Source organism: Cervus elaphus, chromosome 20 (assembly GCF_910594005.1).
Source record: "Cervus elaphus chromosome 20, mCerEla1.1, whole genome shotgun sequence".
In the NCBI taxonomy this organism is placed as follows: domain Eukaryota; kingdom Metazoa; phylum Chordata; class Mammalia; order Artiodactyla; family Cervidae; genus Cervus; species Cervus elaphus.
Genome location: NC_057834.1, coordinates 102,206,114 through 102,230,935, shown reverse-complemented (window position 1 = coordinate 102,230,935; position 24,822 = coordinate 102,206,114). Strand labels below are relative to the sequence as shown.

Here is a 24,822-nt window from a genome sequence, read left to right as displayed (position 1 = left end):
CAATGAGTACAGAGTTTCAGTTTTGCAAAGTGAAAAAATTCTGGAGATCTGTATAATAGTATGAATATACTTCACACTATTGAAATGTACACTTCCAAATGGTTAGGATGGTAAATTTTCTTACATGTTTTTTTTACCATGATTTTTAAGAAAAAATGTTTTCATTTAAAAGATTAGCCCAACTCTTTCCTTTTGTAGAAAATGGAGGCCCCAAGATTTAAAGAAACTTTTAGTGAACTTGTGTGGATTCCAGTTACTAAGGTTTTTCTCAAGGACTCACAAATGAGTTACTGCCCCTAACTTAATGTGGTTAAAACATTTTCCAAGGAGAAAAATGTTAATCACTGTATATGGGCTATTCAGAGTCTTTTAAAGAATTCATTTGAGAATACATAAGGCAATAGATCATCTACTTAGTATTTCTATCATTAAGTCAAGAGAGCTAGTGGCTGGGCCCAGTGCGCCAACTGAAGGCCTATTTGCCACCTTTCTTTCTTCAGTTTCCAGGTACTTGCTTAAATATCACCAGTGCAGGCCCCCATCTGCCACAGGCCCACTTATTTTGTAGTTTTCAAATAATAAATGGCGGCTCCTCTGTTTGTTTTCTATGGTATTTTAAATTTTTTCAGACAAGACCATAATTCAACTTGTTTAATTTCCTTTGAATTCTAAGGTTCTGTAAGACTTCTTCCCACCTTTGCCAGATTTAAGATCTGAGTACTTTCTTTTTTTAACTCAAAGTAATATCCCAGATGATGTTTCACTTCATAAAAGTACCTCTTGAATGAGAAATCTTGTTTACCTTGCTGTAAGCCCCAAGAGAAGAAAGAAGTGTTTTCTCCATTATATTTAATTACTAATCAAAGTATTGAATATCATTGTAAAAACAAAATAGGAATGTCAGATGTGAACTGTGATACCAAATTGTTGATTTTTAAAAAGAAAATTAATCATGTGATCCAGGCTAAATTGTTGGTTTCAAAAATCCCAAGTATTTAACTTGATGTAACTAATATGTGCATTTAACTTTTAAAGTTATTCCAAAGTTTTAAAAATCTTCCCCATTCTAATTTTCAGCCAATTTTCTTTGCAGTGCCTCAGAGGTGTCTATTACCCTTTAAAATGAATAGTAAGAATAATGTCCATTGTTCTTATGTGATTCTTTTTAATAGTATAACTCCCACTAGATATTAGTCCTTACTTAGAAGGAATCTTGGAATCTTAACAAGAATGATGAAAAACAATTCCATATAGTATTTTGATTTTTATTAGTCATATAATTTAAAAAGCACAGAGGCATCGAAGACAGACAGACTTTCATTCCAGCCCTGACTCCCCCACTTCCTCTGTTGTTCAGCCGCTCAGTGGTGTCCAACTCTTTGTGACCCCATGGACTGCAGCACGCCAGGCCTCCCTGTCCTTCATCATCTCCCAGAGCTTGTTCAAACTCATGTCCATTGAGTTGGTGATGCCATCAACCATCTTGTCCTCTGTCGACCTCTTCTCCTCCTGCCTTCAATCTTTTCCAGTATCAGGGTCTTTTCTAATGAGTCAGCTCTTTGCATCAGATGGCCAAAATATTGGAGCTTCAGCTACAGCATCTGTCCTTCCAATGAATATTCAGGCTTGATTTCCTTTAGGATGGACTGGTTTGATCTTGCAGTCCAAGGGACTCTCAAGAGTCTTCTCCAACACCACAGTTCAAGCTTTGGCAAATTTATCCTTTCTCAGCCTCAGTTTCCCTGTGTGTGAAATCAAGATAACCTGGACTTCCCTGGTGGTCCAGTGGTTAGGACTTTGCCTTCCAACATGAGGGATTCGGGTTCAACCCCTGGTTGGGGAGCTAGGATCCCACATCACTCTCTGCCAAGAGGGCAAAACATTAAACAGAAGCAATAGTGTAACAAGTTCAAGAAAGACTTAAAAAAAAAATAGAAAACAAGATAATCCAAAGTGTGGGGTTAAAATGAGGAATAAAAATGGTAGGACATTAGAAAGAGGTTGGGCAAATGTTAGTTTTCTAATTTTCCATGAGTAAGGTTAGTTGTTCTGTGGAATGTTTTTATATGAAGTTTTTTGAGCCAGACGGTGACTCCCCTTCTGGCCAAGTGCAGAGAGCCGTGTGGGAAAGGAAGCGTGTAGTCAGTAAGACTTACAATGGGCCTGAATTTGTTTTCTGTCACTTCCAACACGACCACGTAGTGTTCTGCTTGATTATTTCACTTGGCAAGAAGACACTGTCCTCGTTTGCATATCCTCAGTGTAATCAGAGGGAGCCAAGTTTGACAATGTTTAAAGGATTTAGCTTCTTGAAGTTTGTTCTCCGGCAGACCTACACGGGGATTTGTCCCAGACCTCCCGTTTACAGTCAAAGGCGTTCCATGAATAATCTGATACGGAGTGAGTACAGAATAGACTCCTTTGTTTGCCAGACAGGTGAGGACCCTAGTTTCTCTTGTTGCTAAATATGTGGCCAGAAAAATGACTAACTTTACATTCGTGCTAAATTAACCTCATTCCTTTTGTAATCTTACCCTCAAAATGATTTCACTGAAAATCCAAGAATAACAAGAGGCACTTCCCCCCCAGGGGCCTGAGAAACTTGAAAGTGTTTTATAATGTTAATAATAATCATAGATGCAATGGTTTATTTCTGGACCTTCTATCCTGTTCCATTGCTTTACAGCAGAAATTAACAAAAAATTGTAAGGCAAATTATACTCCAAAAAAATTAATAATAATAATAAAAATAAAAGTGTTAGTCACTCAAGTCACGTCCGACTCTTTGTGACTCCATGGACTGTAGCTCACCAGGCTCCTCTGTCCATGGGATTTTCCAGGCAAGAATACTGGAATGGGTTGCCATTTCCTTCTCCAAATAATAATAATAACAGCATTGAAAAACTACTCAACAGTTTTCAGTTTTCCCAGACTCTTTGCTGACTATCCTCTCTCATATGAACTAAACAAGGTTGGCAGAGCAGGTATTATTATCCCCCTTGAATAATTGAGGTTAGAGAGAGGTTTCTGGCTTACTGTTATTTAGAATTTCCAGCCCAAAGTTTTATTCCCTGAATCTTCCTACTCTAAAGGTGGAGGGTAAACATTGTGTGATTGAGCTATAACAGGAACTAGAATAGATACTTGCCATGTTTCTTCACTTGTGGTTTATAACAGTTTTCTGAAAGAGTCCTATTTTACAGATGAGTTTGCTCAGAGAAGCCACATGCCTACTCAAGGGTACACAGATAATGAAAAAGTCCGTCTTCAGAGATTTCTCGCTCTAAAACATAATCCCCTTTGTTGTATAAAGTGGATGGATAGATAGATTAAGAGATATAGCCATCCCTTTCCCTCAGTCTGTCCACCCACCCACAGACATGCAGAAATAGGTGTTATTACAACATCCAAAACCCAGTTCCCAGTGACTAGTATGATTAGAACAACCTTCAGAGACGCCTGGGTTTATGCTCACCTGCCACAGTGTACGAGTGGAGCGTTCAAAAGCATCATACCTGGCGAAGCTTCAGTGTTAGTCCCTACCTTTTAGGCCTCCTTCCTTCCTACTTCCATGAAACAAGAGAAAACCTACGCCAGGAAAATAGGTGCAAAACAACAGCCACTCTCAAATGACTGGTGGTCTAGTGTAGTACTGGAGCAGGAGGTGTGAAGCAAGACCAACTGGAGAGGAATCCGAGCTGTTGAATTACTGGCTACATGTCCTTGGGCAAGTAAATTAACCACCCTGCCCCTCAGCTTCCTCATCTGTAAAAGCAAGGGTAAGGATGGTACCTATCCCATGGGGTTGGTGGTGAGGATAAAATGAATGAGTTACGAAAAGTGCTTAGAACATTACTTGGCCCATAGTAATAATAACAGCTAACATGATTTTCCACTGATAGAAAACACTCAACAAATATTAAAACTATAATTTTTATTATATTCAGCAAGCAGATTTCATCCTTCCCCCAGCTCCTCTGAGGGTTAACCCACAGATGACATGTTTTAGGGCCCCTTCCTAACTTCTCATGTTGAGTCTGTTTCTATGGAAAGTGTGATTAATTACTGCTGTATCTCACTGAACAGCAGGTTCCCAAAGAAAGTGTGTGCAAGTAAAAGCTATGTATAGTATATTCTCACTTACATGTGTTGAGGAAGCTTACTGTTTAAAGGGACTTTTAGGGTCTCTCCACGCCTCTATCCTTACTTCCCTTGTAGCATTTCCAATAGCGTATTGTAGTTATCTTGTCGCTGTTTTCCTTACCCAATCATGAACTCCTTCAGAGCAAAGCACATGTTGTATTTCATTCTATATTCCCAGTACCTAGTGGAGCGCTTGCCAGTAGTAAGTTTTGTTTATTGACTAACTGAACAAATGGGAGGATGAGGGAATGGATGCATGGTTAATTCTTTTAAGTAAATAATCAACTCTCAATTTTATGTCAATCTGACTTTTCACACTGTGGATTTTCTTAAAGCTAGGTAGCTGATGACGTTGTTGGTGATCAGGGTGCATCATTATGCAGCCCCTCTAATTACTGTCCCATAATGCTTGCATTTGTCCTACCAGTCAGGTCATTAATTTTAGTGTATACTCAGGGCATTGAGTTTAATGGTCAGACTCAAATCAGAAAAAGAAAAATATGAGTCCTTGTGCCCTTCTATACATGTTATTTTATGTATATTCTTTTATATTGTATTCTTTCCCAAGCAATGGTAACAGTGGATGTGTCAGATTTCAAAAATATACTTCAAAGGGTTACCACTCATAATTATTGAGTTCATATGAAACTCTTTAAGAAGAATTCTTGGCTTTCAAAAAAGTGTCAAGTTATACAGTGATGCTGTGAGAGAGGGAATTGTAGACACCATCCAAAACAGACAGATACTTCACTTCTGTGGATGAGAAAAAGCGAGACCCAGAGAGGTGAATGATTTGTTCAGGGTCACACAGCTCAGCAGAGATGGAGCTAGCCCTGACTTCTGGTCCTCATATTCTCAGGCTAGGGGCTTTGTGGCCCCTGGGGTCAATATGCTTTGGTGATGTTGATTCTGGAAGATGCAGGACTGGCCCTGTATGTCCAAGCCAGCCCAGACAAGGGCACGATTCCTGGAATGTGCATTGTGGTTGATATGGGCTGGCGGCCAATGGAAGAAGACCCCTGTGGTCCACATTAACACTCCTGGATGTATACAGTCCATCCATGTGGCGTTTAACTTTTAAGGTGTTGGAGAAATGCAGCTCTGCTGCTAAACAGAGGTGACCCACGCACATGCGAAGTCTTCATAATGTCCCTCTGCAATTTTTAAACGTTTGAACTCTAAACTTTTCAACTTTAATAAATTACATTGAAGGTTTGATAGAAACAAATTGTAATAAGCAAGGGTTCTTTTTTCTCACAGAAGATTTGTGTGTATTGAGGAATAGGAGATCATTTTAAAGCTCTGCTATGTAATATTATCTGTGTTATTTGAACTAGTATAACTTTTGCTCTTTTCCATTTCTACACCCAGATTCAAAGGATTCCAAGGAGAAGAATAAAATGGAAATCCTGTACATACTGGTGCCCAGTGTTGCCATCCCCCTGGCCATTGCTTTGCTCTTCTTCTTCATTTGTGTCTGTCGCAATAACCAGAAGTCGTCATCACCGCCTGTCCAGAGACAACCGAAACATGTCAGAGGCCAAAATGTAGAGATGTCAATGTTGAACGCGTATAAACCCAAGGTAAAACTAGCAGTCCTGAGCTGCGCTTATTCTACAGACTTCAAGTTAAAGCAAAACTTATAATCCTCTCAAGCTTAGAAATCAAATTATACAGAATTAGAAGCTGTATTAGTACTGGAGTGCATTGTCAGCATAAGCATGCATCTCTAACTATCCCAGGCAGCTTGAGCATACTTTCATCGGTGTGACCACTTTGGGGTTGGACTATCACCTCACTGCCTTGCATAGAGTTTGCGATGGAAGGAACCCTTATGAGATCATCTCTACCAGCCCCTCAGGATTCAGAGTGTGAGCTGTTTTTCTAAATTTTCAAAAATGAAATTCCATTTTCTTCCAATTAAACTGAAAAGAGCTGAACAGACAGAGAGAAAGCCAACACTGTTTACTAACTTCATTGTCAAAAAATCCTTGCACAACAATGTGCATGTATTAACACTAATGGTCAGTTTTGTTATTTGCTTTTTACCACAGTTCAGAAAATCTATTTCATGCTTAACCTAAATGCCTTTCTCTTTGGTTTCAATATATTTTAAGACAAGTTTTGTCCTTCCTACAGTCTTTGAAGGCTGTTTTATGATAGCCCTTAGCTTTCTCCTCTCTCATGCTAAATCAATCCACTTCCTTTTAGTTTTTTCTCCACATCTTTCAACATTTGGGTTGCTCAAGGTCCTGGCAAGGAAACCGGGGTCACTGGCCCTTCCCTTAAATGGAACACACATCATATCTTGGGGCTGAAATACAACAGGGGCTTTCTCTCCGGAAAACCAGCACCTCAATCCCAGGCCTCTCGGGAAAGAGATTTCATTTAAATAATTTAGGATTCTTGCATCCACAGAAGCCTGCTTTTTCTTCATGTTCCCACTCCATAGGAACATTCATTCAGCAAGTATTTATCTTCTCTGTGGGTTAGAGACCATATTATTCTTTTGACCCTCATAAAGAGAAGATGCATCGCTTTTTTATACAGTTTTAGAGGAAAAAATGCCTTCACACTCAAATCAATCCTTTCACCCAATAAGTAGCATAATTGGGCCTGACACATAGCTCTCATTTGATCTTACTTTGCTTTGCTGTTGGATATTTGTTTTTAATTTTAAAAGACTTAAAATAGTTTTCCATTGCAGAGTCATACTTGTTGGTAGGGCTATGGGGTTTCTTAAATGCTAAAAAATTCATCATTAAGCATTCTGTCCCAAGCAAAACCACTGTTCTCTTAAGTGTGAATTTTTACCAGAAAAAAACCCACAGACTCTGGAGACCACAGAGTTCACTCAGTGGATTGGGGAGTGGGTCGGGGAGGGAGGTTTAACTCTTGATATCCTGGCTGCTTGTTGGCCAATTTACATATATTATAATGTGTTACATCACAGCACTCTTAATCCTTACAATTAATAGAAGAAAATAGAAGGGTTAATATTAGTGTACATTCATGTAGGCACACCTAGTTGACCTTTAACACATCCCATGACTTCAAACTTGTAATACAATAGTCTTTGTTCTGTGAGAATCTTTCCCTGTCATTTCCGTTATGAAATGCTGAGAATCCTTACAAACACCAGAACTCTGGGTGAAAGTGAGACCCAGATCAGTTTGGTTCCAGTAGTCAATGTGCAGCAACCACCATCCTGGGGAGGTGGGCTCCTTGTTGCTATAGCAGGAGTCATAGAAAGAGTCATTTCCGTCTGGAGAAACAATCAGTTTTGTAGGTCAGCCTCAGTCTGCAACTCAGTTCCATTGTTGTTGGAGGTTTATTTTGCAGCACAACACGTCCAACATGCATGATGATTGGGATTTATATCATCTTTCAGATAAAGATCTCAGAGAGTTTGTGGTGTCACAGAGAAAGCAAATATATATTCAGTGACACAAATTTTCAGAAACTATTCTAGGAATAGTTTATAGGAACATTCATAATCTCATTTAATCCTCACGCCCATTACATCAGGGAGGTATTATCATCACTATTGTACAACCAGGGTAACCGAGACTGCAAATCAGTTAAGTAACTTGCTGAAGGTCAAAGAGCTAGTAACTGGAAGAGACAAAATGTGACTAGAGGATTTTCAGCTCTAGGTAAAGCCCTTGAACTTGCCTGACACCATGGTAACTTTTTGACTGAAGAAATCATACTGTGAAGAGGGAGTAGGCGGCCAGACGGACAACTAAATATGACTCCATTTGTCAGTTTGGGCTGAACGCTAACCACAGGCATCACCTGGCTTGTGAATGAGCTCCTGAGGAGGCCTGGATAACAGTTGTAAGCCTGAGTTATACAGCCCCAGTCAGTCCTGCCAGGGACATGGGAAATTTGGCCAAAGAAATAACAGTCCTCCGTCCTCCATGGTCATGGAGACAAATGTAACATACACTGGGATAAATTTTTTCCTAAGACTTGGTAGAGCAAAACATTGTTTTCATCATTTCTGGACCATTTCCTCAGCATGCCTTGCAAAATCTCCCAGTGTCAAGATTTTTCCAACACAAGGCTTAGAGTTTCGCCTTAATCAGCTCACCAGCAATTCTGAATCAGACTGGAAGTAGGAATGGCTCAAGCATATGTGACTGGGTTGAGGAGGGAGAGGGAACAACAAAAACAAATGCTGAGTTTTTTTCTTTTTCTTTCTCTCCTAAGAGATTTGGCTCCAATCAAATTTGACTTATTCAGCTGTTTGTTTTGGTTCTTACTGAGTGCCTTTCCTGGAAAAAGCACAAAGGACTTTGTAGACCTTAAAGAAAATTCCTAAATGTAAACAGTTGATCTCTAAAACTGGTTTGAAAGGTCACCAACACATAAATATTACATGTACCTATAAAATCTAAAAAGAAGGGACACACATAAGAAAGAAAGAGGGGGGAAAAGAGTCCTAAAAACAAACACCCTACCAGAATAAAATCAAAAGGATATTTCAAGGCTGGGATGAGAAAGGAATGAAGGATAGAAGCTAGTCGGCCCTGGCCTCATACTTATTTATCCAAATGAATGTGCCCTTCAGGTTTTAAACTATCTCTTTCCATTCTCTCCACTTGCTGAGCTGATTTTACCCACCCCTACCCCCCTCCCCGACACTGAGTGTTTGTATTAAGAAGAGGCTTCTCTGGGAGATTAGAAATCCATACCCACAGAGGAGACAATAGGCAGCCCAGACAGACTGGCTGGTGGGATCTGGCTTGAGTCCCCAGAGAGGTAGATGGGAAAGGTGGAAGTTAAAAATTTGATGAGGCATGAGTCTCCTTCAGATATGTGGGGAAAGGAAGCCAGTGGACCAGAGAGGCATCTTAACTCTGAGCCTTGAACAGTCAGGAAATAGAGATGCTCCCCAGCCCCACCACTAACTGCCCTCTGACCCTGAGAAGCCAGTTTGCCTCTCTGTGTCTCAATTTTCTCAGCTGTTCAGAGAAAGAGGTCAACTGTGTTCATGCAGAGGACTGCTTGTTTATTTTCCTTTTATTTTGTTAGGCAAAAGATTTCAATCCATTCTGTTGGATCAGTTCATCTCCTATCTTTTCCATCTTTAAAATCCTCTGACAGTACTCTGGTGATGCAGAAACTAAGTAGGTTATTCCATCTTGCATTACACATTTTACAATCTGAGCAGGGATTTTTTTTTTTTTTAATGTGCTATGGAAAATGAAACTTCTCCAATAATTCTGGAAACCCTAACTTCCCATCTCTCGGATTCTTTCCCTTTGCCAGCCCCCCAACTCCTGCCACCCTGGCCCAACTGTCATGTCTGAAATACAGAGTAGTCTCCTGGGGGAGGAACGCTGTGGAGCTCACCTCCTGGGGAGTTAGAAAAGGGGCAGAGCCTCCCCCTCAAACTCAGGGTTAACCTAGTTCTGTCTTCCCCTATGTGACCCACTTACGTGGGATTTAGATCCACAGAGAGGTTAAGGGGTGGAGGAGTGTGAAAATGAGGAGCAGGAAGACTTCGGGGAGGGCTACAGGGTCAAACTCCTGCAGCTCTTGGCTGATTGTAAGGAAGATTTTGGAGAAAGCAAAATTTGCCTATAGCTTTCTAAAACTGGTGGCTGTATTTTATTTTATTTAGTTTTTAAACTTTTATTTTGTATTGGGATATAGCCAATTAATAATATTGGGACAGTTTCAGCTGAACAGCAAAGGGACTCAGCCATGCAGATACATGTATCCATTCTCCCCAAACTCCCCTCCCATCCCTGCTACCACATAACATTGAGCAGGGTTCCCTGGGCTATGCAGTAGGTCCTTGTGGGTTATCCACTTTAAATATAGCAGAGTACACATCCCAAACTCCCTAACTACCCCTTCCCCCCATCCACCCACTAGCCACCATAAATTCATTCTCTGTCTGTGAGTCTCTTTCTGTTTTATAAATTCATTTGTATCATTTCTTTTTAGATTCCACACAGAAGGGACGTCATATAATATTTCTCCTTCTCTGACTTACTTCATTCAGTATGACAATCTCTAGGTCCATCCATGTTGAGGCAAATGACATTATTTCATTCTTTTTAATGGCTGAGTAATATTTCATTGTATACACACACACCCCCCCCCCACATCCTCTTTATGCATACCTCTGTCAGTGGACAGTCCTATTGTTTCTGTATCTTGGCTCTTGTAAACAGTGCTGCTTGTATGCTGTGCATGTATACTGCAGTGCATGTATTTTATTTCTCAACTAACTCTCATTTCTGTTTCTTCACTTCCAGACTATTCCTCTCTCCTTTTCCTTTCCAGCCAAAGTAGTCAGGCTTTGCTGAATGAACTGACAGTTGATTGTATTCCCTGGACCAGTCCCTTTTGCTAGCAACATGCTTTCATCTAAAAAGCCCTGCTATGGTTGGGGGACCCCTTGGAAACCCCTGTCCTTTTCCAATGTCACTACACTTATTGCTAAAACAACCTCAATAAATTTTCCTCTCACTCTTTAAAGCCGTTGTCTCCCAGGCTTCTGAGCTCATCATGCTATTCACACGGCCTCTGGGGAATCACTAGTGATGTAATTTAATCCAATGGCCTTTCCTAAGTCTTCTTCCTCCTTAATTTCTCTGGAGCATTCTTCTTAGCCACCATCTTGAAATACTTTTTCTCTTGGCTCTCCTCCTATCTCCTCCTGTTTCCTTCACTAGTTCTTTTAACTCCCTAAAGGAGAGCCTCCTCTGATGTTTTTCAGTTCTCTTTCCTCTTTCTTTCTCTCATGCTAATTTCATCCTCTGGCATTGCTTTAGCTCCCAGTTGACATCATGATTCAGCAATCTGGGAGGACCTAATCTCAAGTTATCAAGTTCTTTGTCCAAGCACCCAAGAGTCTCTCTGGGCCTAAATTACCTTACTCTCTGGGCCTAACTTACCTTTCCAGCCACATTTGTTCTTGGTTTATTTCTGGGAAGTAATATGAGATACTTCAAAGATCAAGGATTTAGAGACAAAGAGATATGATTATAAATCTTGGCTTCATTATTTACCAGCCATGAGATCATTGTTTTCTCATTTATAAAACAAGGATACAAATAGTACTTAGAAGAGATTTTTAAATTGATTTTTTTTGAGGTATAATTGACACACGTGATATTAGTTTCAGGTATATAACATAATGATTCAATATTTTTAAGTAGTGCAAAATGATCACCGCAACAGGACTAGCTAACATCTGTCATAGTTATAACAGCTTTTTTCTTGTGATGAGAACTTTTAAAATTTACTCTGTCAGCAACTTTCAAATGTGCAGTACAGTATTATGAAGTATATTCACCATGCTCTACATCCCTATGACATTTTATAACTGGAAGTTTGTACCATTTGCCTCTCTTTACCTGTTTTGTCCCTCCCACCCGAAAAGCCCCCCTCCCCCACCACCACCACTAGTAGCCACCAATCTTCTCTAAAAGAGGTATTTCTGACACTTCAAGATAGTGTGTCTGGCACCTCACAGGTACTCAACAGCTAGAATTTACTATTATTGTTTGTTACAGCGATAATATGAACAGTCAGAAACCTTTTAGTCAACTACCAAATGCTGTGTGCAGGATTCTGCGGGCAGGGGAGGAAGATACAGGATTCAGCAGCCTGCAGCATTAACTGTGGTGGGGACAAGCGGATCAGAGAAAAGATTATAGTGATAACTCTTTAGGTAGCTCTGGTATTCCTGTGCCCGTCTAGTGAGCATAAATCCTCTGCCCCACCTCCTGTTCACACCCTGGATGAAACCCCTCAGGATGGAGAGGATAGTCTCTACCCTGTGGTGGTGTGAGGACTGGGGGCCATCCAGTTCAGAGTTCACCTTAAAGCTATGTCTGAAGAAGCTTTACTTCTAGGAAGAATGAGTATTATAAATGGATGTTACGAAAAAGCTAAAGTACTTTACATGCTTTATCTCAATATAATCTTTACAGTAATCTTCTGAAGGTGGTACTAATTTTGAGCCTGATTTTGGGAGGTGAGAAAACTGAGGCTTGAGATTAAGATTTTATCCAAAGTCACTCAACTGGTGAGTGGCAGAGCCAAAACTCAAACCCAGGTGTGAGCAGGTCTGGAACCCAATGTTCCCTAATTTTCTGGCTGCTGAAACACACAAGCCCAAGTTACAAGCCCACGGTGGCTCACGCAGATATTCAAATTACTGACGTCTGTTCTACCTCTTTGCAGGCAGAATTGACCCTCTCCTGCTGACACTATAAAGTAACCCCACCACAGAATCAACCCTGGTCACCACCAAACATTCAAACTATCAGAAAGTTACATTATAGAGAAAAGAACTGTTTCTGAAGTTAAATCACTTCCAGAGAAGCGTAGCTGAACTCTGAGCAAATGTGGCCAACTATTGGTTGGAATGCCCTCTAGGATTTGATTGCTTAAGCCAGAAGGTACTTAGTTTGGCTGTAGTCTTTGAAAATGTCCATAACCTCTCCAAATCAAATGGTTGTGGCCTTTAAGCTTTAGAATGTAATCATTTCCATTTATGAGTGGAGTCAGTTGTTTCACAATTCTACCACTGTTTACCTAAGAACCAGTAAAATGCACAGGAAAGGAAAACCAGCTTTAGAGTCAAATGAATTCCTCTCAGATACTAAAAACTCTCAATCTTGTATGCTATCCAAGGCTCTTAGGCCCAACTCAGGTAAAGTCTGCTGTTGAATGGCTTTATTCATTATCCCAGTCAACTAATGTGAGCAACAAAGGATCAGCCAGAGTAAAGTCTAGGTCATCAGAGACCAGAGAGTAATTAATTACACCTTGACATCCCACTTTTACACCAGTGGGACTCATGCTTCTAAAATTGTGGAGCCCTCTGAGGATCAAATGAAAACTACCCTCTTCTTCCCAGAAAAGTGCTCCATCTTTGAAGCCAGACATAGGTGAATCTGAATCTTGGCATTACTACTTAATAGTTATGCTTCCACAGGCAAGCTCCCTAACCTTGAAGGCCTTAATTTCTTGACCCATAAAGTGGAGAAATCATAGTATGAATCTCATGGGTTTGTGATGAGGGTTAAATGAGTTGATGCATTAAACAATGAGAGAGCCCACGAGGGAGTATAGTATAGTCATGAGGAAGACAGACCCTGGAGTCTGAATTAACAATCTAAATACTAGTTATGTGGTCACTTAACTGCTGTTCCTCGGGTTCTGCATCTGTGAAACGGGGATAATAGTCATAGGGACCAATTTCATAGGGTTATTGTGATATGAAAGGAATACCTATGTATAAAGTACTTATAGCCTGACACATAAACACTCCACCCCTTGCCCCAACTTGCAGCCATTATTATGATCTCAGCATCTGGCACATGGCAAGTATTCAGTACATGGTAGCTCAGATTACAAACATCTACAATAGGAGCTGTGTCCCTTCTCCTTGTGATTCTTAAATGGTTTCTCATATACCATTCCCTGTGTACACTCGTTGGTATATAGTATAGTATATAGTATCAGCTGACTGACTGAGGTAACCAGCTATGAAAATTCATCATATACGATTGGTTGCACATGAAAATAGAATAAACTGATGACATGGCCCAAGCTATAAAGTGATGTCTATTTCAAAATCCGAATCTCTCTAAGACAGGAGCCATGCAGAATGTAACCCAGTAAAACACTAGTTGATGGCTCTTACATTTTTCTCTGCTGGCATTTCCAAAGCATCTTCCCAAAGCGGAGTGTTACAGTCTCTGTCTCTATTAGTCAGAATTGCTCAAATAGGTTCTGCAGAGAGACTGTAGTCATTCATCATGCCAGGAGCAGGGACCAGACAGTTGTTAACTGTCTGATCCAGGAAGGCATATTTTCTTTCCTTTCTTTTGAAAGTCATATTCCATTTATTCCAGTGGTTCTCTCTTTATTCCAGTCCCAGAGCATCCTCATCACCTGGGAACCTGTCAGAACTTCAGAATCTGACTTACAGAATTAGAAACTCTAGGAGTGAGGCCTAGCAATCTGTGTCATAACAAGCCCTCTGGGGGATTCCAGTGCCTGCTCTGGTGTAGACTCTGCTGGTCAGTAAGTAAGTCCGCAAGGAATATAGTTCTCAGAGAAGACTGTGCCTCCAAAGAGAAGCAAACCTGGTCATATCCTCCTATTATCCCAAATACCACCCCCTTCCCCCTGCACTTTCAATAGGGCCACGATCTGCTTCATTATTCCTCTAATAGAGCTGGGGACAAATGCCGCTTGTGGGACCTACCCCTCTCCTGCAGATACTTGCATCCAGCTAGAATCGGCACCTGTGTCTAGTGAAAGATACTTGTGAAAGGGCAGCAGTGGTGGGGCATGAGGATTGGGAAAGGAGCCAGGAGAGGGGATTCAAGGACTACAGGAGGAGGTTTGCCCATGGCAAGAACATGAACGTCAGTCCTTTCCCAGCACCTGCTGCTGGGGCCACCTTCCTGTCCCGGAGTCCCACCCTGGCTTCTGGTTCACACCGCCTTCCTGTGGCTCTGCTTTCTGTCTGCGTGTCTAGGTCACTCTGGACGCAAAGTAAAGCCATCAATCATGCCCCGTTCAGGTTAGAGGTGAAAAGTCACAGAGCGGGATCTGTGCTGCACGCCAGCGTTGACGGCCATCACAAAATCCTCACCTCATTTCCTGTGGTAATCATTTAGGAAAAGTGAGCAGGAAATGGCAGGTTAGTCGCAAGCTGTGTCACCCAGAGGTATATTATCACCTAAGGTGTAACTTCCCAAAGGTGGAGAGAGATAAAGTCGCTGAGTCTGTCGCTCTTATCCATCTTCCATCTACATAATTGCAATTTTGTTAAAAAACTCTACCCATGGTTCATTGCTTTCATACCTCAAGTTAATGGATGTAAAAGGGGCACATGTCCTCACTTAGTATTCATCATTCAGGTGAAAGAAGCCTGGCCTCTGTCGCAGCTGTTTAGACAGGACTACACTACTCATATGGGCTCACACCTAACAACTCACCATCTAAAAATGTTCTCTCTTCATTTTCTTTCTGGTCAGAGCTCACTGAAGCCTGAAGACAGTTGCTCTTCAGAAATTTCAAGGGGAAGAAATACAATCAGATTTTAGAATAATGTATCAACTTCCACATCAACTCTGATTTTTCTCCCCGGCCAAAATTATATAATTTTTTAAACCACACTGAGGCAGATGTGTGTTTACTTTGAGAAGTAAAAATGTTAACATTTAAACTGAAAGCCTGTTTCAGTTTTAAGGTACTTAATTGCCTTGCAGCATATAATAAACGGAGCCCATCTTGTCATTCAACTAATGGAGGGAGTGATAAAGAGATAGGAGCCCAGGACCCTATTCATTCCAGCTTTCCTTTGTACTTGGTTTACTTTGGCATCGTGCCTCATGTGTATTTTACACTTCTTTACATTTTGTACATCCCTGTATGACAAATACTTGTCAAACAAAAACTAAACAGATTTATAACCCTTTAACTTGAAATGAGCCAAAATTGAACTGCCAAAACTTTATGACTTCATTTTCTTTCATAGTTTTCCACTACATTGGTTCAAACAGACAAACCCCACTTGAGGTCAAGCAGAGGTCATTTCACTTTCATTACTAAAATATAATTTACAATATGCCAGACCTAAACAAGTTTAGCCTAAAGGGTTTGTGTAATGTAAACCATCTGTTCCTCAACAATACAGCTAATTTCCTGCCGTCACCATACAGTCTACTGACTGCTTCTTTAAGGATTTTTATGATTTTTTAACTAGTTCAGGATTTATGTAAAATTTGAAAATGAGTCTATAGTTAAAACTCATTTGTACCAAATAACTTGAGCATTTAAAAAATGCAAATCACTGTGTAAATTGTTCCCCTGAAACCAAGCTCTGAGCAGTTTTTTGGTTTTGGTGGGTTTTTTTTTTTTCCTGGGTATTTCTATGCCGGCTGCTGCACAGGTGTTCCAAGAAAAGGTTTTGTGAAATTGGTCATTTTAGTTACTTTGCATGCTTCCTTCCAAAGCAAATCCCCAAATTTGGTTATGACTGTCTCCTGTGAACTATTCCTTCCTTCTGTCGGCTGGAGAAGGGTTGGGACTATATGCCTCTGGCCCACTGGGTACCTGTAAGCTATGACAAGGCACACTTGGAGTCAAAACGTACTTTTTTCATGTGTCTGAACAGGGAGAAAGAAGAGCAATTATCATTCCACAGAGTGACCACACACCGAAAGCTGACCTCACAGCCCTGCAAGGTGTCAGGCCCCAGGCTGAGCTGACAGAGACGTGCTGTGTCCAACTGGGATTGTTGGCCGGCGGGCTTCTCTGGTTTCAAACAGAAGGCCTTATACACGCAAGGACAGCAGTTTTGGCTCTCTTAAAAATTCTTGATACTTTTCTAAGCCTCTTTCTCTGTCTATAAAATGGCAAGAGTAAGAGTTCTTCTTCCATAGATGAATACCAGAGAACTAATTTGCTTACCTCAGTGTAGGGGAATGCAGCCGGCCTCCTTAGCCATGAAGCCCCAGGGGCCATGTGTCAGGCGGGCGCCAAAGTCCTGTCCACCTCTTCTTCTCTTCCCATCCACACAAGTTTGGCCTGCTTGCTTCCTTTCCCATCTGCCACCATCTACTCTTCCCCATGGGTTTTTTTGCTCCCTCCGCCTCCATCAGCATCTTCCAGAATCCTCAGAGGAACAAGCCACAGGACACTCAAATTCTTATCCACCCGCAAGTTCCAAGACAGACTCTCTGTAACTTTTAAAGAATTTATTTAAAAACCAAAAACTACAGGAGAACAGAGAAAGATTAACAAGAAACTTAAACATTCTTTTTTTTTTTAAAAAAAACAGAGTTGGCTATCTAGAGCTATTTAAGGCTGGACTGTGCTATGCTTAGTCACTCAGTCATGTCCGACTCTTTGCAACTTCATGGACAGTGGCCCGCCAGGCTCCTCTGTCCATGGAGATTCTCCAGGCAAGAATACTGGAGTGGGTTGCCATGCCCTTCTCCAGGGGATCTTCCCAACCCAGGGACTGAACTCATGTCTCCCACATTGCAGGCAGACTCTGTACCATCTGAGCCACCAGGAAAGCCCAACAACACTAGAGTGGGTAGCCTATCCCTTCTTGAGGGGATCTTCCTGACCCAGGAATCAAACCGGGGTCTCCTGCATTGCAGGCAGATTCTTTACCAACTGAGTTACCAGGGAAGCCCTATTTAAGACTGTAAATGGATCTAAATAATTTGCATTGACTCCACTTTTTGGATTACTTCCCTAATATGGATAATAAAATTGATTTAAAGACCACTTATTACATGGAAATTACTTTCATACATTGTTGCATTTAATCCCTACTGTAATTATGGAAGCTAGATATTATATTATCTTACAGATATGGAACTAGAGGTTTAGAGAAGTTAAGAAATCACCCAAGTTCAGTCACCTATAATATAGGACTTATCCCACAGGGTTGTTGTAGTAATGTTAGTTGCTCAGTTGTGTCCAACTCTTTGCAACCCCATGGACCATAGACCACCAGGCTCCTCTGTCCATGGGATTCTCCAGGCAAGAATATTGGAGTGGGTAGCCATTCCCTTCTCCAGGGGATCTTCCCAATGCAGGGATGGAACCCTACACATCTCCTGCATGACAGGTGTTTTCTTTACCCTCTGAGCCACCAGGATATTTGTCAAGTGCTTAGAACAGTGTCTGGCACATAGTAAATACTATATAAATATTAACTATTGTTAATGAAAAGCAGCAGGTCCAAAATGCAAATTCAGATTCGTGTTGATTAGTCCAAAGGTCATATGGTTTGAATTATCCCACACTGCCTATGGGTTAGCTTCAGTGAGGGATGTGGGGGAGTCCTAAATCCTCATTGAGTGTGTGCATGCTAGGTCGCTTCAGTCATGTCTCTCTTTGTGATCATCAGGCTCCTCTGTCCATGGGATTCTACGGTCAAGAATACTTGAGTGGGTTGCTCTGCCCTCCTTCAGGGGATCTTCCCAGCCCGAGGATCGAACCTGCATCTATGTCTCCTGCATTGGCAGGCAGGTTTTTACTACTAGCACCACCTGGGAAGCTTAGATCAGTCTCTATTCCTTGAATTTAGTTCCTCATCCCACTTTCCCTCAAAAGTACTTTAGTACTCAACCCCTTACCTTTCTCTAACACCAAAAGCATGGGGATCCTGTTTAGATCAAAAGTAATACCTTCCGTGCCATTCAAGGGACTTTCACTTAAATTGGATTCTTTTAAATCATTAGGAAAAGTTCTGAGGGAAACCCTCAGTTCTGAAAAGTTCACTTTAGTGGGTATCTTGCTGCAAGTTTATTTACACTTATCATTAGGTTAATGGGCATTTTGCCCTGGAAAATAGCAGCCTAGAACAGAGCTAATCATCATGAATTCTAGATCAGCAGAGTTTGAATTGGAGAAATTTTTTACTTAATTTTCCAAACTGTTAAAACTGTGTGCACAGAACTCAGGATTCCATATATATTTGCAAAATTGTCAACTTCAATTGGGATACTCACAGCAGTACTTTTTCTAAAAAATAAGGATTTAAATTCCATTTAAAGGGATTATTTTAAAAACCAGTTTATGTACAAATGCATTGCTTTTATGACTTTTTCCCTAACAAATTAGGTTAAACTTCAGGATAGATTGAAGGTGAGTTTCAAAAATAGTAAAAACACATGACAGGTCAATCAGCAAATAATTCTGGAGAAGGCAATGGCAACCCACTCCAGTACTCTTGCCTGGAAAATACCATGGACAGAGGAGCCTGGTAGGCTACAGTCCATCGGGTCACTAAGAGTCAGACACGACTGAGCGACTTCACTTTCCCTTTTCACTTTCATGCATTGGAGAAGGAAATGGCAACCCACTCTTGCCTGGAGAATCCCAGGACGGGGGAGCCTGGTGGGCTGCCATCTATGGGGTCGCACAGAGTCTGACACGACTGAAGCAACTTAGCAGCAGCAGCAGTAAATAATTCACTTGCAAAGCTGTAGAGATAATCAGTTGGTTTGAAGGCAATGGCTCCCTTCAAAAAATTGAATTCTAATTGAAAGGACAAAATATAAAATGGACAAATGTTGTTGTTCTTTCATAAAAAGAACAGCAACAGTGAGATAATAATTGCTAAAAGTTAAATAGACCTTACCATGTGCCAGACATCATGCAAATTTGCAAAAACCCTACAAGATAAGTACAATGATTATCATCCCATTTTATAGATGAGAGAATTGAGGCACAGAGTGGTTCAATATTGTACCCAGGGTCACACAACTGGTGAATATAGAGGGCAGAATTTCAACTTGAAGTATCAGTCTGCAGAGGTCATGCAAGTGACCATTTACCTCACTGTGTCCTGCACGTAGCGACATTCAGGCTGTAAAGCCAGAGGGATTCTAGAAGAGGCAAAGACCAGAGTGGTCAGGGAGAGTTTCAGAGCAAGGATTCGAAAAGTAGAGAGGAGCCACCTCCAAACCTCCCATCTCTACTAAGGGCACCTCAGAACAGTCTTTTATTTTGGTTTTTCTGGCTTTTAGCTCAATATGCACCTTAAAAATAGGACAACATTGGAAGAACAAACGTGTACGGCAAGAACATGCATGGTGTTTGCATGTGGATGATAAGGAAACCTATTCAGCTAAATGATGCCATCATGTAGAGGGGTAGCAAGGGTAAGAGCAAATCACAGATACTCTTAAGTGCCAGGCTAAAGATGAAGGCTGTATCCTCTGCAGCACTGCTTCTCACACTCCAGTGTTCACCGAAATCACCTGGGGTCTTGTCAAATGCACATCCTGATTCTGTAGGTCTAAGGTGGGCCCAAGAGTCTGCATTTATCATGAGCTTCAAGTGGTGCTGATATTGCTCTTCCCAAGACCACACTTTAAGTAGAAAGATTCTAGGCAATAGCAGTAAAGCATTGTAGGAGCAGAGGGTGTGGATAGAGGGATAGGTGAGTGATGGACAGAAATTTGCTTATGGCTAAGTTGCAGCCAACAATTTTAAAGACTTCTAGATGTACAACGTTGTATTTAATTTGATGTATAGAACCTTCCTCGACATACCCTATCCCTGCTTTCAGATGCCAGGATATCTTGCCTTAGGAAATGTTTTAAACAACATTTTTTTTTCTTTTCCATACAGAGCAAGGCTAAAGAGCTGCCTCTTTCTGCTGTACGTTTTATGGAAGAGTTGGGTGAATGTGCCTTTGGAAAGATCTATAAGGGCCATCTCTATCTCCCAGGCATGGACCATGCTCAGTTAGTTGCTATAAAGACCTTGAAGGACTATAACAACCCCCAGCAATGGACAGAATTTCAACAGGAAGCCTCCCTGATGGCAGAACTACACCACCCCAACATTGTCTGCCTTCTGGGAGCTGTCACTCAGGAACAACCTGTGTGTATGCTTTTTGAGTATATGAATCAGGGAGATCTCCATGAGTTCCTTATCATGCGGTCCCCACATTCAGATGTTGGCTGTAGCAGTGATGAAGATGGGACTGTAAAATCCAGCCTGGATCACGGAGATTTTCTACATATTGCAATTCAGATTGCAGCTGGCATGGAATACCTGTCTAGTCACTTCTTTGTTCATAAGGATCTTGCAGCTCGCAATATTTTAATTGGAGAGCAACTTCATGTGAAGATTTCAGACCTTGGGCTTTCCAGAGAAATATATTCTGCTGATTACTACAGGGTGCAGAGTAAGTCTTTGCTGCCCATTCGCTGGATGCCCCCTGAAGCCATCATGTATGGCAAATTCTCTTCTGATTCAGATATCTGGTCTTTTGGAGTTGTCTTATGGGAGATTTTCAGTTTTGGACTCCAGCCATATTATGGATTTAGTAATCAGGAAGTGATCGAAATGGTGAGAAAACGACAGCTGTTGCCATGCTCTGAAGACTGCCCACCCAGGATGTACAGCCTCATGACAGAGTGTTGGAATGAGATTCCTTCCAGGAGACCAAGATTTAAAGATATTCATGTCCGACTTCGGTCCTGGGAGGGACTCTCAAGTCATACCAGCTCTACTACTCCTTCCGGCGGAAATGCCACCACTCAGACAACCTCCCTTAGTGCCAGCCCAGTGAGTAATCTCAGCAATCCCAGATATCCCAATTATATGTTCCCGAGCCAGGGTATTACACCACAGGGCCAGATTGCTGGTTTCATCAGCCCACCAATACCTCAGAACCAGCGATTCATCCCCATCAATGGATACCCAATACCTCCTGGATATGCTGCATTTCCAGCTGCCCACTATCAGCCAACAGGTCCTCCCAGAGTGATTCAGCACTGCCCGCCTCCCAAGAGTCGGTCCCCCAGCAGTGCTAGTGGGTCGACTAGTACTGGTCATGTGACCAGCTTGCCTTCATCAGGATCCAATCAGGAAGCAAATATTCCCTTACTACCACACATGTCGATTCCAAATCATCCCAGTGGGATGGGTATCACCGTTTTTGGCAACAAATCTCAAAAACCCTACAAAATGGACTCAAAGCAACCGTCTTTGCTAGGAGACTCCAACATTCATGGACACACCGAATCTATGATTTCTGCAGAACTGTAAAATGCACGACTTTTGTAAATGTGGTATACAGGAGAAACTAGAAAGTCGTAGAAAAGATTTATATTCAAATATTTTTATTAAAGTAAGGTTCTCATTTAGCAGACACTGCAACAAGTATCTTCTGTGAAGTTTAACTGTGTCTTACCAACCAGGGCAGACACCAGCCAGAAAAGAAACGTTGTGGGATCAACACTCCCATCAGGGTGTATGCCCTGACACTGGGATTGGGACATCTGGTTTCAAGTACTGAGCACTGTAAACCAGTGAAGAGGAAAAGGACCTTATGATTAAGTATCAAACCAAAAAGGAAAGTCAAATGGTGCTTTATGTATTCACCTTTGGTCACCATGACTGTTCTCTCTCCAAAATGTATATACCATAGCATTTGTCTACCTGCTGTCTTTTCTTCAGGACAGATGTTCAGGAATTACATTGATTCAGTTTAGATTCTATGCATGTTTGTATGGAAGTGATGTTCAGAATCAATGAGGAAACTTTAGGCCAAATTTAAAATCCCAAATGGAAACGAGCCATAAAACAAGTGTAAGTTTCTAAGACAAGTGTAAGATTCTGAAGCCTTCTATACAGTGGGGCTTCTTGGAGAAGGTGCAGAGTACACTTCTCTCTGAATCTCCTATGTTGATCATGAAGGCCTTTTCCACAGTTTACACAAGCCCTTGAAATAACTAGGGCATCAGATCATAAGAAGGCTAGATATGGATGCTGAAGTTGATTGTGGATTGATAGTTCTCTGTGTTGCATTAGAAATGAGGCACCAAAGGCAGCAGAGTCCGAAAAGCGGCCTCTTGGCCTAGATCAGCATCCGTGGGAAGGGAACAGGGTTCCCATGGGGACAGCCTCACAGAAGCGTCCCTGGACCAGTAATGTTGAAGAATAGCGGTGTGGCTACAGATCAGCTCATCTGTGCTTGCCTCCTCCTGCATATGAGTTGCCCAAGGTATGGGAGTACACACCATCAGTGGACTCTGGGGAAGGAGGAAACTGTTATCAATATCTAGTTAATTTAAAGTTTCTCACACTTTATTTTGTTATCTGGAAATGTTCACAGATTTTATTCCAGCATCAAGAGTTATATGACAGTTTATCCATAGAGTTAGTTGGAATCCAAAGACTATGAATTCTATCTGCAAAATATTACATATCTTTGAAAACCAAGTACTGAGTTCTCACTTCAAACATTTACCATGAACTGAATTTTTTAAGCTGGTAAATAGAAGCAAAATGATCATTTTTGCCTTAGTTAGAGGAAGGTATCAAATGTGCATCTCATGCCTTACCTGCTAGACATCTTTTGCCAAACTTAGAGTTCTTATGGGTTTCAAGTTCTATATAAAAAGGAATATTATGATTGATGTTTCTCTTGTTAAACCAAAAAAAACTCCTTTATTCTAAGAACAATGTCTCAAAGTCTCATTTTTTTTAAAATTTTACAGCTGAAGAGACTTATAAAGAGACTTACAGGATATAAAATAATTCCTGGCAATAATATTTGATAAAGAGAATGTAAGATAATTAGAAGCACATTGACATTTCAGTTTTGTAAAAAAACAAATTCAGTTAAGATGAGAAAGCAAAGAAATATGTTTACAAAAATGTGTGGCAATTTTCCCAAGCAATGAATCTTCAGACAAGAAAACATGGACCTATAGGTATTATGAGCATTAAAAATTGGCTATATTCAGATTTATTTGGAAATAAATTAATACAATTTTACGGCATAAATAAGCGGATTCAGCAGTTAATTTTTTAACTTTAGGTAAAGGCGAATATTTGTATCCTTTTGTTGCTATGCAACTGTTTAATGATGAAGATTCAACCACAATTTTGTATATCATACGACAATCAATTGTTTTCCAAGAATATTTATTATTTTAAGGAAACACAATTTCAGTGAATCTGAGTTTTTCTAGGAGTCCCTTAAAGGGAAATTAGCATTCCATGAGCCAGTAAAATATCTACTCTGGAAAAACATTACTATGGATAAAAAATAAATTCAAGTTAGTTTTTTATAAAGAACTATAACATTTATTTTAAACATTTTATAATTACTGAAGTCATTAAGGTGAACAAACTAAATTTCAAAACCACTTGTAACAATGTATTTTATAAAGCACTGTGATACTGCATAACACAGTCCCTTTTGTATTAAAATAGTATTTTTTCATAGACTGAAAAATATCTTTTGCTTTGTGGACAACATTTTGTAAGATGACTTTATTTTCAGATCTTTTCCCTTTTTTGCACAAAACGATGTTTATGGTTTGTATCACAGAAATGAAATATATCTCTGCATTTTTATATCTGGTCTGTTTCCTTGTTTCCTTCGTTTTTAACTCGATATAGTTTTTTTTTGAATATATAATGGCACTATTCAGATATCTTGCCCTATCTTTCCTTATTTTCACTGCATGCATTTAATCACTGTATTACTTAATGTTTGATTTGTTATTATGGGCATTTCAAATAGACAAGCATGAAATTGTAATGACAAGAAGCCTATTTTATATTGAGGATATATGCATTTGTATTTCACACACCAGAGATATTAAACACTGATTATTTTATGCTGCTGTTTATTAAAAATGTTTACCATAAAATATTTCCTGAATATTGCTATCATGGAGGTATTTGGGAATTTTAATATTATTTCTCCTAATGTTTGACATTTCATAGAAAGAAGAATCATAATTTCTATTTACTGCTATTTCATTGAAATGCTTTTTTGAGTAAGCTTTTATAATAGACTTGAACATTTTTGGCTAGTGACCACAAGTGGAAGGAAGAATTCCAGTGATTTTTATCACCATATATCACTCACCTATAGATGGCAAGATTTAAATTTTTAAAATCAAAATAATATATTGAGTAATTACTTGACAATTAAATGGATTGTCAAAATTGGGTTTTAAGGTTGAATCTTTTTCTGCCTTGATGTTTCCATATGAACTGAGACATCAAAACTCATCTTAGAACTCTGAATAAGCTGTGTACATCTTATTGTGTTCAACTTAGACTCCAACCATATTGATAAAATAAAAGAAATGTGGCCATTTCATTGTCACAGCTTATCTTTATGACCTT

At 40.4% G+C, this 24,822-nt stretch overlaps 1 protein-coding gene across 3 annotated transcripts in view; it reads left to right on the top strand.

The window, feature by feature from the left end:
- The window catches only part of ROR1 (receptor tyrosine kinase like orphan receptor 1), a 457,745-nt gene extending 433,604 nt beyond the window's left edge, over positions 1 to 24,141 (top strand). For all 3 annotated transcript variants that reach the window (XM_043876205.1, XM_043876206.1, XM_043876207.1), the window contains 2 exons: positions 5,515 to 5,726; positions 20,293 to 24,141. In XM_043876205.1, coding sequence (XP_043732140.1) covers positions 5,515 to 5,726; positions 20,293 to 21,720 — 1,640 coding nt within the window. In that variant the 3' untranslated portion in view covers positions 21,721 to 24,141. The remainder of the gene's footprint in view (positions 1 to 5,514; positions 5,727 to 20,292) is intronic.
- The last annotated feature ends 681 nt before the right edge of the window (positions 24,142 to 24,822 follow it).